Consider the following 10,902-nt stretch of genomic DNA (forward strand, 5'->3'; position numbering starts at 1 on the left):
TCAGCTGAGCTCATTGTAGGAGCTACTTCTCAGTGAAATGCTGGTAAAGACGTTGTTAAAGGGTTAATAGAGGAGCCATGTTGTGATAACTTCCTGAAGGTGGCATTTCAGAAAGAGCAGGAGCTTCTTAAAGAGACAGAGGCCCAATTTCAAGGCGTTAAATTACAAAGTTGAATTTTTTTTACATCATATGTAGCACTTTTAAAAACAACTGAAGATAACAGTTACTTGATTGTTATAAAATGCCATTGTACATGCTGCCCCTTTAAATGCTGCAGTACCCCAGCCTGCAGTCTAAGATGCGATTTCTATCAGCTAAGTTGAATAAATACTTTAGAGTTCATACATGTGGCATTTACAGTTGCGTCATACATTTTATTTCCCGTACAGCGCAGGTATCAACACGTCAACATTCCTTAGTTGCTTAAAAAAAAAAAACACTTTAATCCCACAGATCAAGAAAAACAAGGCGCCTCCACTTCCCAAATAAACTCCATTTGTCTCTATGGATTTGTTTTTTTAAAGAAAACTTTTGCACAACCTAAAACGTTTCTACATGTTGGTGCCTCGCTTTGCAGCATGTTTTTGGTGTTTTGCAAACTTTGAGTGCCCTGCAGTAAATGCTGGTGCAACACTCAGCAGCAGCGGCAGCAGCAGGAGGAGGAAACCAACCCAGATGAGAATTTCCAGCGGCTGAGCGGGGTTTCCAGTCTGGGCGGAGCGACGCGGCGCAGGAAGTTCCTCTGCAGCCAGATGGAGTTTCTCTGTTATTCCGCCGGACAAACGCGCTCCCTGCCGCGGCTATAAAGACAGAGCGCTGCCCGGAGCTCAGCACACAGCCGGGGAGAGGATGGCCGTCCTGCTGGATCTGACCCGCTGCTGCCGCTGCAGCCCCGGAGCCTCGCTGCTGCAGGAAGCGGACTCGCACGTCTTTCTGCTGTGCGGCGCGGAACGTCACCGGCGTGAGAACGGCCTCTCGGACCCGTCCCCGGGCTCCCACAGGAGCGTTCACGTCCTGGACTCCGGGTCCACCGCGGAGCGTCTGTACCGACTCAAGCGGACCCTGGACGAGCTGGACCTGAGTGCTGTCCGGGTGCTGACCACGGCGCGGGGCAGAGAGGTGCTGGCTCGGTACCAGGAGACGCTCTTTACCGCTGTTTATACCTTTAATTACGACGTGACGCAGAAGGACAAGGTGACCTGTTCGGACTGCTGTGGCTCCGCCCACACGGACTCACCTGAGGGTGACGCGGAGGAAGAAGTGTCGGCCTTTCTGCAGCAGCTGCCCGCTTTGAAGGGAGACATCAGAACCCTGCGGTCCACTTTGATCCCAGGTGGGTTTCAGCAGAGGTATTTATTAATTTATTAAAAAAAAAAAAAAAAAGTGGATTAAGGTTGTTCTAAGATGTACAAAAACAAAATCACCTAATTTGATTAACCTTTTCTCAACCAAAATAGCGTCAAAGATCATAAAGATATTGTAACTTTTTTCATTCTGAAATCCGATCAGGGCCGGATTTACAAGGATGTGGGCCCCTGGGCTGGAGCCACTTTTGGTGCCCTAAACGCCAAGGAAAAATTATTTTACTAATGAAAATTAGTAAAATAATTGGCAGGGGCCAATCAATGCATGGTAGACTTAATACGTCCCCTATCCAATAACTCAATGTTAATCCCAAAGAAATTGACGATAATGCCATAATTTTCCAATATTTGAATGTTTATATTAATAAAAACCTCAAAATATGAACACAACTCACTGACTCTAGGCCTATAACATCTATATAGTTTAATGTTTACAAAACATGGACTCGTTAAGAAAAAAAAAATGTTGGGACGCCCCCCCAAAAATCATATATATATATATATATATATATATATATATATATATATATATATATATATATAAGCACAGAGTGTAAAGATAGTGGGGTGTCCGATGCTGCCACCATGACAGAGCTTTTAAAAGAGCTGCACAACAAAACTTTGACTTTTTTTTAAAGTTTACTGTGTTTGTCAATAAATAAAAAGTGATATGAGCACAAACTAATATGGGGGGAAATGTTATAATCTACTGATGAAGCATGATTGCTTGAAGGGTCAGAGGTTAACCCCAAAGTTTCAAATAGGAAAAGTTATCAGAAGGGTGATTGGTGGAGTTGCAGGTTTCTCTCCAAGCCCAACTCAAAACTCCGGTGTCCAGCCTCGCATATGAAACTTACAGTATTTGCCACGCTGATTTTGGGTAACTTTTTAGACTTTAAAAAATAAAACGTCAGCATTTGAAAACTGTCTTTTGTATTTCCCGAGGTTGTCTCTGTCTTATGTTAAAACTACGTAGATCTGAAACCCTTAGAAACAGTAAAAACTGAAGAAGTTTGTCGACAGAACCCGCGACCTCTCACACCATCCAGGGTCAACTTTGGGAACGGTTTTTAACCTTCCCGGTTTCATATGGTGATGCATATGTTCTTCTGAGCTGCATGTGTCCTAAAAATGCTAATTTCACTTCTGCAATATATAACAGCCGATGATGACTAAAGTTTTTTTTTAAAAACTGTCATTTTGTACAGATGTATGAAAACTTCAAAACGTGTCACTCATCTTAAAGTTCAGATTTGATTTCAACCTGTTAAAACGATTCAGTGGAAATGAGAAATGGCCCTGTGAACTTTTAGTTTTAGTTGATTCACTTAGAAATGTGTGTTAGATTATAAGAAATAAATAAAAAAATCTAAAATAGGTTGTGAAGCTTTTGTTTGTTTTCTTCAATGAAAGCAAAAAGACTGAATTTGCTTTTTGTACATTTTACCTAAAAGGTTTGTTAGTTTATTACTCTGATGTTACAATGTAAGACTCGAGGAGTTTCAGGCACTTGTAGCAAAATTTATTGATATATATGTCTTGATACTGGTGAAAAAAAACAAACAAAAAAAAAAACGGTACCATCGGGTCAGAACAACCCTGTCCCCCCAAAAAATCCAAGGATGCGATTGTTAGAGGATTATTTTTCAAGTGAAATGTACTGACTAAGTCTACACGCTGTCCAACGTCTGCACTGTAAGAGGCAAAGTTACAGAGCCTATTTGTCAGTAAAGCTGGACATTGTCCGTCTCCTCTGTGTCTCTCAGACTGCTTCGGCCACGGCTTCAGCACCCGTTCAGGCGGCGTCTCCTACATCCCCACTCTGTCCTCCTTGAATCTGTTCAGCAGCAGCAGGAGGAGGGACCCGCGGGCCGTGGTGGAAGAAAACAGGCGGCGCCTGGCCGTTCACGCCGGCTTCCATCCCATTCCCCTGCGTCTGGTCAAGGTACGTTGTTGCAAACCCAAAAGAAAAAAGCCTCTACGGTGAACGCGATCCAGCTGTTAATCATAAACCCCGCCTGCGCCCGTTCAAACCTGCGTCCTGCAGGTGAACCATGCCAGCGACGTGTGGGTTTTGGGGAAACCCGAGCCGGAGAGCTACGACTCCATGGTGACCGATGAGACGGGGGTGGTTCTGGCGGGTCAGGGGGCCGACTGCTTGCCCATCCTGTTCGCCGATCCCGTGAAGAAGGTCATCGGGGCAGCGCATGCAGGTGAATAATCCTCTGACTCGTCATAGCAAAGTTAGAAATGCACAATATATCTGCGTAATTGGTTATGTAGTTTGGCCGTCTGATGTTGATGCAGTGTAGGATAACCGAGGTAAAGCAGCAATGTAGGTCCTTTTTTCATGAGGTAGAAAATGGAAACATCTATAATGTTGGTAAATATTGGTTTTGAGTCATAAGTGCAATATGAAAGTGGAAGGATTATGTATTTTCCATCCATACAGTGTCATTTTATAGCACGATCACATAATGTTACCATCAGTTATTATAAAAAGGCTATATACATATCAAATGTGACTTGAAAAACTTTGGAATTTAACACCTTGAAATTGGGCCTCTGTCCCTTTAAGAAGCTCCTAGTTTTTCTGAAACTCCGCCTTAAGGAAGTCATCACAACATGGCTCCTCTATTAACCCTTTAACAAGAGAAGTAGCTCCTATAATGATGTCAGATGATGCACATCTGACATCACCAGGTGTTTGCTAATTGCTGCTGGCTAGTCTGAAGGAGCTGAATGAAAGGGAGGAGGGGGACTGCTCTGTGAAGCAGAAGCTCAGAGGAGGAGGAGCTGGGGCTAGAAGGCGGGGCCAGGTCCACCGAGGCATTTTGCACAACTGAATGGTTGCCATGGGCGATTAAGGGATTTCTGAAACACGCTTGAAAGAATCAAGGCAACACTCAAGGTAAGTTTTTGATGAGGTGAAAAACATTATAACATGAAGTAAAGCTCGAAAAATTCAGTTTTACGTAACACTACCTCTTTAGTATCAGACATTGATATCACTGTACAAAATCTTTTTTTTTCCCCACCATTAAGAAACTTGCTGTTCCAATATCACCTTCTTCCTGTCGTCGTCGTCTTCTTCTTAGTTTGAGCCAGTGGCAACATCCTGTTGTTGATCATGTGACTCGACTAATACAAAAAAAGAAAAAGGATTTTCATTACGGTTTTGCGAAGTGAACCAATTTTCGTACAGCAAAAACAACAGCTCACCCAAGCACAAAAACTTTATATCAAAAAACACGTTTTTTCAAAATGGTTATGCTTCCATTACGCAAATGTATTTTTGAAATGTCAAACTGCACAACTACATGCCCAATGGAAACGCAGCTACTTTTTAATACTTCACATCCAGACATCACCTTCTGACTAATTCTTCTCTTTTTCCCAGCTTGCTTCATACTCCAGTCTGTTCTACCCTCCAATTGTTAACTTGTTCTCCGAATATCACCTAAACTTTACCGTCAATTCCCAGGTTGGAGAGGGACCTTGATGGGCGTGGCCACGGCAACCGTGGACGCCATGGTGACGAATTTTGGTTGTCGGTACGGCGACATCGTGGTGGCGGTGGGGCCGTCCGTGGGGGTGTGCTGCTTCACGCTGGACAGAGAGCAGGCAGCAGACTTCATTTCCATCCATCCAGACTGCGTGCCTGATCCAGAGTCGGCCAAGCCACACGTGGACATCCTCCTCGCCAACAGGTACGAATCCAAAAAAATTAAAAGAATATGACACGGTGTAAGCAGATTTTTAAAAAAATCAAATACAGATAAAACTCTTAAAAGACAAATGGAGTACGTTCGGTACGTTAGTCGCTGACCGTCACTGCTCCTCCGCTCCCAGAGTTCTCCTCCAGCAGCGCGGCGTCCTTCCAGAACACATCCACGACAACACGGAGACCACCCGGCCCCCCGTGACGCCCTGCACCTCCTGCAATCCCGACGACTTCTTCTCCCACGTCAGAGACGGAGTCAACTTCGGCACCCAAGTGGGTTTCCTGTGGATCAAGGAGAGCGGAGAACAGGCCAGCGCTCCGGAGAGCCAGACGGGCCAACAGGGCGGACCTTAAGACGTGGAGATGAACCAAAACTCGACAGCTGAGAACTTCTTTTAGTCAAATCCGACGGGTCGGGTTCCAGTTGCCGGCAAAGAAAATCTGATGTGATTCTTTGGGAAACTGTGAAGAACTACTAATCTAGTAGACTACGTACTAAAGAACACCTTCAAAGGACGAAACAGCTGGAATAAACTACCAGAGTTCTGATTGGTTCTTTTAATCTACAGCTTGTGGCTGAGCTGGGGTCACAGTTCAAACGCCAGCTGTAGACAGATCAGTAAAACATGTCTGTAGATTTCCATAGTTACTTATGAAAGCAAAACAACACAGAGCTTATAGATTTAAATTGCCCAAGTCAGGAAAAAAATACTCAAAACTGCAGCAGATACTAGAACAGAGAGAAAGTATTCTTTTCCATCCTTTCTGCTCAGTGGTCATTTTATTACAGCATATAAAACCTTCAGTTTTTATGCACCACAAAATCTGGAATAAACTTCCAGAAAACTGCAAAGATGCAGAAACATCGGCTCCCTTTGATTCACTGGAACTGGAACATTGATCAATATATTTGCGTGATGATTTTGAGAATGTAATTTGACAAAATGTGTCGTTTATTTTTCCTTCCTTGGATGGTTTCTGTATTATGTTTATGTGACGTAAAGCACTTTGAACTTTGAACACTTTGAAATATTCTGCGCAAATAAACCTGACTTGAAGACTAATTGGTTATGAAGTTATGAGCAAGTTTACTTACCAATTTCATGAGATATTATTTAAATAAGACAAAACTCGTTGTTCTGGGGGGGGAAAGCATTTATTTGAAGGTGAAAAGCCTTTATTTGTAATAAAGGCAGCCCTTTTTTAAAAAAGAAAATAAAAGTAGTGTTTTCACTGTTCCACTGCTTTTCACCTCAGTGCTAAAATAAAAACACAAACGCCACGTTTCCATGACATTTTCTAACAACAAAAGGATTTTTCTTTTCCAACTTAGTCCAACATCAATAAATACAGAAGCACGAATTCAAATACATGACGAAAAACGGGCCGAGGTCAGATCATCTGAACAGTGCCAACAGTGACGAGACCAACGCTGGACATGTTGCTGCCAGAACGTCGATCAGAACACAAAAACAAATGCATCCTTCAGTTACTCTGTTGCAGTTTATCAGAAAAGTCCTCATTATTAAGGCCAGCTCTTCTGGTGTAGCGCAAGCTTCAGAAAACAAAGTTCATTCTTTAAGTACTTTATGGAGATGCAGGTTAATATGAGTTAGCAAGCTACGTTGGAGAACGGGGATGGAATTTTCATCAAAAACAATAAAGACATTGTAAGGGTAATTTGTCAAGTCCTTTTGATTTTATTAATAGTTATTTTTAATTTCTATAAATTAGATAACTAAAGACAAAAGAGGGCTGTTTAGTTTGTTCCCCCAAAGTAACCAATAGATCAGGAGCCATGTTAATGTCAGCATCTTACAGCACTTTCTGCTGAAGGAAAAGGCTAGTCCAAAGTTGCCAAGACAACAGACCCCTGTAGGAACCAAAACATTCATGAAAATCCTTAATGGTTTGATTGGAGAGACCATCAACTTTCTGACTTGTTTGGGGGGAAAAACAAAAACAAAAACTTCTATTACACATATGGCTCTTTCCCAATAGCAACGCAGCTCAACACAGTTCGACTGGTTTTCCATTAATTGAGTAAGGACTCTAGTGGGTGGAGTTGTCATAACTGCGTAGTCTCAGTCTGAAAAGTAGTGTGACACGGCACACACACACACAAAAAACACAAACAAAAAAACAATGGAGGACATGGAAGCTACGTTGAACATTGTGCCGAGTCTGCCATGGTCACAGATACACTCGGTCGCTGTTGTGAGTCTTTAAAAATGGCGGGTCGGATTATCGTAAGGCGAGCTAGCTGGCTCAGTTGCTAGAACGTGCGCACCATATTCAGAGCAGGAGAGGCCGGAGACGTCAACACCGTTGCCCTGAATTTGACTCCTGGTGTCAGGTCCTTTGCTGTACGACTTTCACTTCTCTCTTCTACCTGTGGTTTTTTTTTTGTCTCCTTACTGTTCAATAAAGCTCACTAGTGCCCCCCAAAAAGTCTTCCTTATTAAAAAAAAGGGGGGTAGTCCTTCTTTTGTCGCAACCTCTGACCACCGCTCCGCCTATCTAACCAAATATCTTTTTTTTCCCTTTCCTTTTGTTTTTTTTTGTTTTTTTTCCAGTTGCCAGAATAGAAACAGTCAAAGAGAAGTGAGAAAAGACATGCGGCAAAGATACCAGAAGTCAAACTCTAGTCCACCGCGTCCAGGTCTGTAGCCTCCGTATATGAGTCGCTCTTACCGACACTTTTCTGACATCATTTTTTCAGCCCAACTAGGCACACTACGACCCCCAGCAAAGTATGTCCTAGAAAAGTGTCTGGTTCCACATAGGCGGATATCCCTTAGAACCACATGGAGCCAAGTCAAGCTGCTGTGAGCAGGTGCAAGTGGAAAAGGGCCAACAGTAACCCCACCTGACAACAAAACCACAGGATAACTGAAAAAAGGCTCTAACAGTCACCGAGAAGGTTTGAAAAGTTTACCGTACAAACATTGAATCTCTGTTTTTGACACTACTGATAGCAATGAAAAGCGCAGTCAACGCCAACCCTTTCTTCTTTAGTTTACAAAAAAAAACAAAAAACGTTTTATGTGTACCTTTAACAGCATACAAGCATTTCTCAGTCTCCCGTCACAGAAAACACAGACAGACATTTAGCTGAAAGGTCATTTGTTCTGCAGTGAAACGAACACTTCACATCATAGAGAAGTTTGGCCGTAGCTTCCTCCGGTTTGCGAACGTAAAGACTTCAGCCACTGAACCGAGGACCAGTTCAGACAAAGTGGTCTTTATCTCGCTGGGCTGCATTTTAAAAACAATCACGTACGAAACTGCAAAACATCTTTTGCAATAGATGTGTCCAACATTACAATTGAGCTGATTAAAACAGTCCTTCAGTTTCTTTTGACGTCCATGTTAAAATAAGAAGCACCGCTGCGTTCCTGCCGGTGTTGTCCGTCAGTGGCTCTGACATCTGTCTGCTTCATCTGCAGGATGTTTAACCCAGAGTAGAAGCAGATATAGGAAAACAGTGGAGGGTCTAAATCCCTCCTTAGGAAATAAGAATACTGATCAAGAGTTTAAGAGTACAGTTTTACCATAAGATACCTATAGGCATCACCAACCGTCGTTTATTCTGCAAAAAGCAGTAGCTTTCCTTGTAGCTTACAGCAAATCGAAATGGAGCAAGCAAACTTTCACAACTGATGGGAAAACAAAAAGTGGATTTAGATGTGCCTAGAAATGTCAGGATACGGTTCAAACCGATAGCTACACTGTGGCAACTTCAATCAGACATTTACATGGCACTGGAACGTCCCAAGTACCAAAGGTCTGGCACAGTTTTGTGTTCAATTCCACATGTCCAAGTAGGAATTTTGCTGCCCGTTTCTTTTTTCTCAAAAGTCAGAATTCACAGGTTGTATTTAAGAAGAACACTACCTAAAGTCAGAATTTCACAAATATGGCTTCCTCTCATATAAAACAGCGTTGCTAAACAGTTTTTCTTGCGACGTCTGGCGGTTTACATGTCAAACCTGTAGCACACCTAGCAATACATGTGCAGATTACCGTTGCCCAGGCATGCCAAGGTTTTCCAAACCTTCAAGCGTACCGCTCTTCCTGTTTAAATAGCTTTTGATGGGAGGTCAGAGAAAGTGCCGCAGTGTTTTTAATCAGCCGATTGGACTACAAAAAAAAAAATTTCTGAGGCGAATAAAACCAAGAGACCGTTAACTTGAGTGTGACGAGATCCAGGTTCTGACTTAGTATGTAAAAGCAGCATATGATTAATCAGCTCAACAGAAATTCAGCTTCAGAAAAAGAAATGAGCTCTCAACACGCTGCTGTACCTTCATGTGAACAGCTTATCCCAACAAGAGCTACAGATTCATTCAATGACTTCATTAATGAAACACGAGGTCTGCTCACTACAAGAGAGGTAATTCATTTAAACGCCAGGTACTCCACCTCACACACATATAATTAAAAACGTTTCTGTATGACAGATTGCCTAGCATTCTAAAGCTTTAAACTGTTCCCCACAGCTGCCAGCAGGGGTCACCAAACAGCGCAGATTCCAGTCTTGCCTCAGGAGGTTCTAGTGTAAAAATCCCCCCCCCCAAAAAAAACGTCCTAGGGTTCCTCTTTGTTCCCATCTGAGGTGAATGAACAAAAACTAAACAAAATGTCCAAAAGGAGATTTGAAATCCAGCTGTAGTGTTGATATCTTTAATTCTACTTCTAGTGCAACATGAAAGGAGGAAAATAAATATAAAACCTGATCATTGAGAAGTTGAAAAAACTTTTACAATGGGTTCAAGCTGGAGAGATTGCATCCATCGCGTTCCTCCTTCACTGGGAGAAAGATGAACACCCTGCTGTGTTTGACTCAGCGCGGCGCTCAGGAGGAGTGCGACAGATGTCACGGTCGGAAGTTGTCCCGTCAGACCGTCAGTTCTCGAAACCACATAGTGGACAAAAATAAATAAATAAAAAAAAACAGTAAAAATGCACACGGGGTCAATGCAACCTCTCCAGACCGCGCACACGGTAAAAAAACCTGTGGGGTCCAAATGACCCCGTCTCATAAGACCGTGGGAAGGTTCAAATGAAATAAAATTAGATTTCATTTTAATCAAATTAGTATTTTGTTCCCTGTAATATAAGAGTTATGAAAACATGTTTACATGCACTGCAAAAAACACGAGTGAACTATGTTCCCCTGATGGTGACTTCGTTTTGTACTTACAAGCCAAACTAATTAATATTCTGAGTCAAGAAAAATAACTGGAACACCTCTTGAAGTTAGAAATCTGACTTGAAACATCAGAGTTACCTAGGCTACTCTGTTTGAATTCAAAATGGCCGCCGCCCCTTTAAAATGTCTGTTGGTATTCCATTAAATACCAAGTACTGCTGTTCTGCATTTATTTCTGCCAGGTCTCCTTTAGTATCTAAAAGCAAAAACCAAAATGAAGCATCTTGTGCTGCTAAACGAGGTTAGCATGCTAACTAGCCACAACGACAATAAAATCTCAGTGGCTTTCTGAATTGCAGCTGAAAAGATCTCAACTGTGACATCTTTCATAAATCCAAGATTTGGGAATGACTTACCTGAAATTTGAAGGGCAACACAACAAATCTGGCAACTATCTAAGCAATCTTCAATTCTTAGGACAGTTTGGCAGCATTAGTACATCCTGACAGGCAAATCTGATTTGATCGATCAGTGGATTACAGATTGCAGTGTGGGTGATATTCTGAATGTTTTGTTTGTGTACGTCCACAAAAATTTTATTCAGATAAATTTCACTCATGTTTGGGACTGAATAGCAACAGATCAAGTGACTGAAAAC

The 10,902-nt window shown here is 42.3% G+C and overlaps 1 protein-coding gene and 1 long non-coding RNA gene across 2 annotated transcripts; one reads left to right on the forward strand and one right to left on the reverse strand.

Annotated features, from left to right (window-relative positions):
- The first annotated feature begins 488 nt into the window (after positions 1-488).
- On the forward strand, positions 489-5,637 carry lacc1 (laccase (multicopper oxidoreductase) domain containing 1). The gene is made up of 5 exons (XM_028022297.1): positions 489-1,334; positions 3,132-3,310; positions 3,413-3,578; positions 4,850-5,075; positions 5,218-5,637. The coding sequence occupies exons 1-5, from the start codon at positions 851-853 to the stop codon at positions 5,441-5,443; spliced, it is 1,281 nt and encodes a 426-aa protein (XP_027878098.1). The 5' UTR covers positions 489-850; the 3' UTR covers positions 5,444-5,637.
- On the reverse strand, positions 3,841-5,317 carry LOC114147731 (uncharacterized). Its single transcript, XR_003596120.1, has 3 exons — positions 5,201-5,317; positions 4,837-5,061; positions 3,841-4,506 (listed from the first exon to the last, which is right to left on the reverse strand). It is a non-coding gene; the product is annotated as an uncharacterized LOC114147731 (long non-coding RNA).
- Positions 5,638-10,902: the final 5,265 nt, after the last annotated feature.

Source organism: Xiphophorus couchianus, chromosome 7 (assembly GCF_001444195.1).
Source record: "Xiphophorus couchianus chromosome 7, X_couchianus-1.0, whole genome shotgun sequence".
Classification (NCBI taxonomy): domain Eukaryota; kingdom Metazoa; phylum Chordata; class Actinopteri; order Cyprinodontiformes; family Poeciliidae; genus Xiphophorus; species Xiphophorus couchianus.

Excerpts from the sequence above, each read along its gene's own strand:
- lacc1 (XM_028022297.1), top strand. The coding sequence starts at position 851 with ATGGCCGTCCTGCTGGATCTGACCCGCTGCTGCCGCTGCAGCCCCGGA. Across the intron at positions 1,335-3,131 it reads GCGGTCCACTTTGATCCCAG|ACTGCTTCGGCCACGGCTTC; the intron begins GTGGGTTTCAGC and ends TGTGTCTCTCAG. Across the intron at positions 3,311-3,412 it reads TTCCCCTGCGTCTGGTCAAG|GTGAACCATGCCAGCGACGT; the intron begins GTACGTTGTTGC and ends TGCGTCCTGCAG.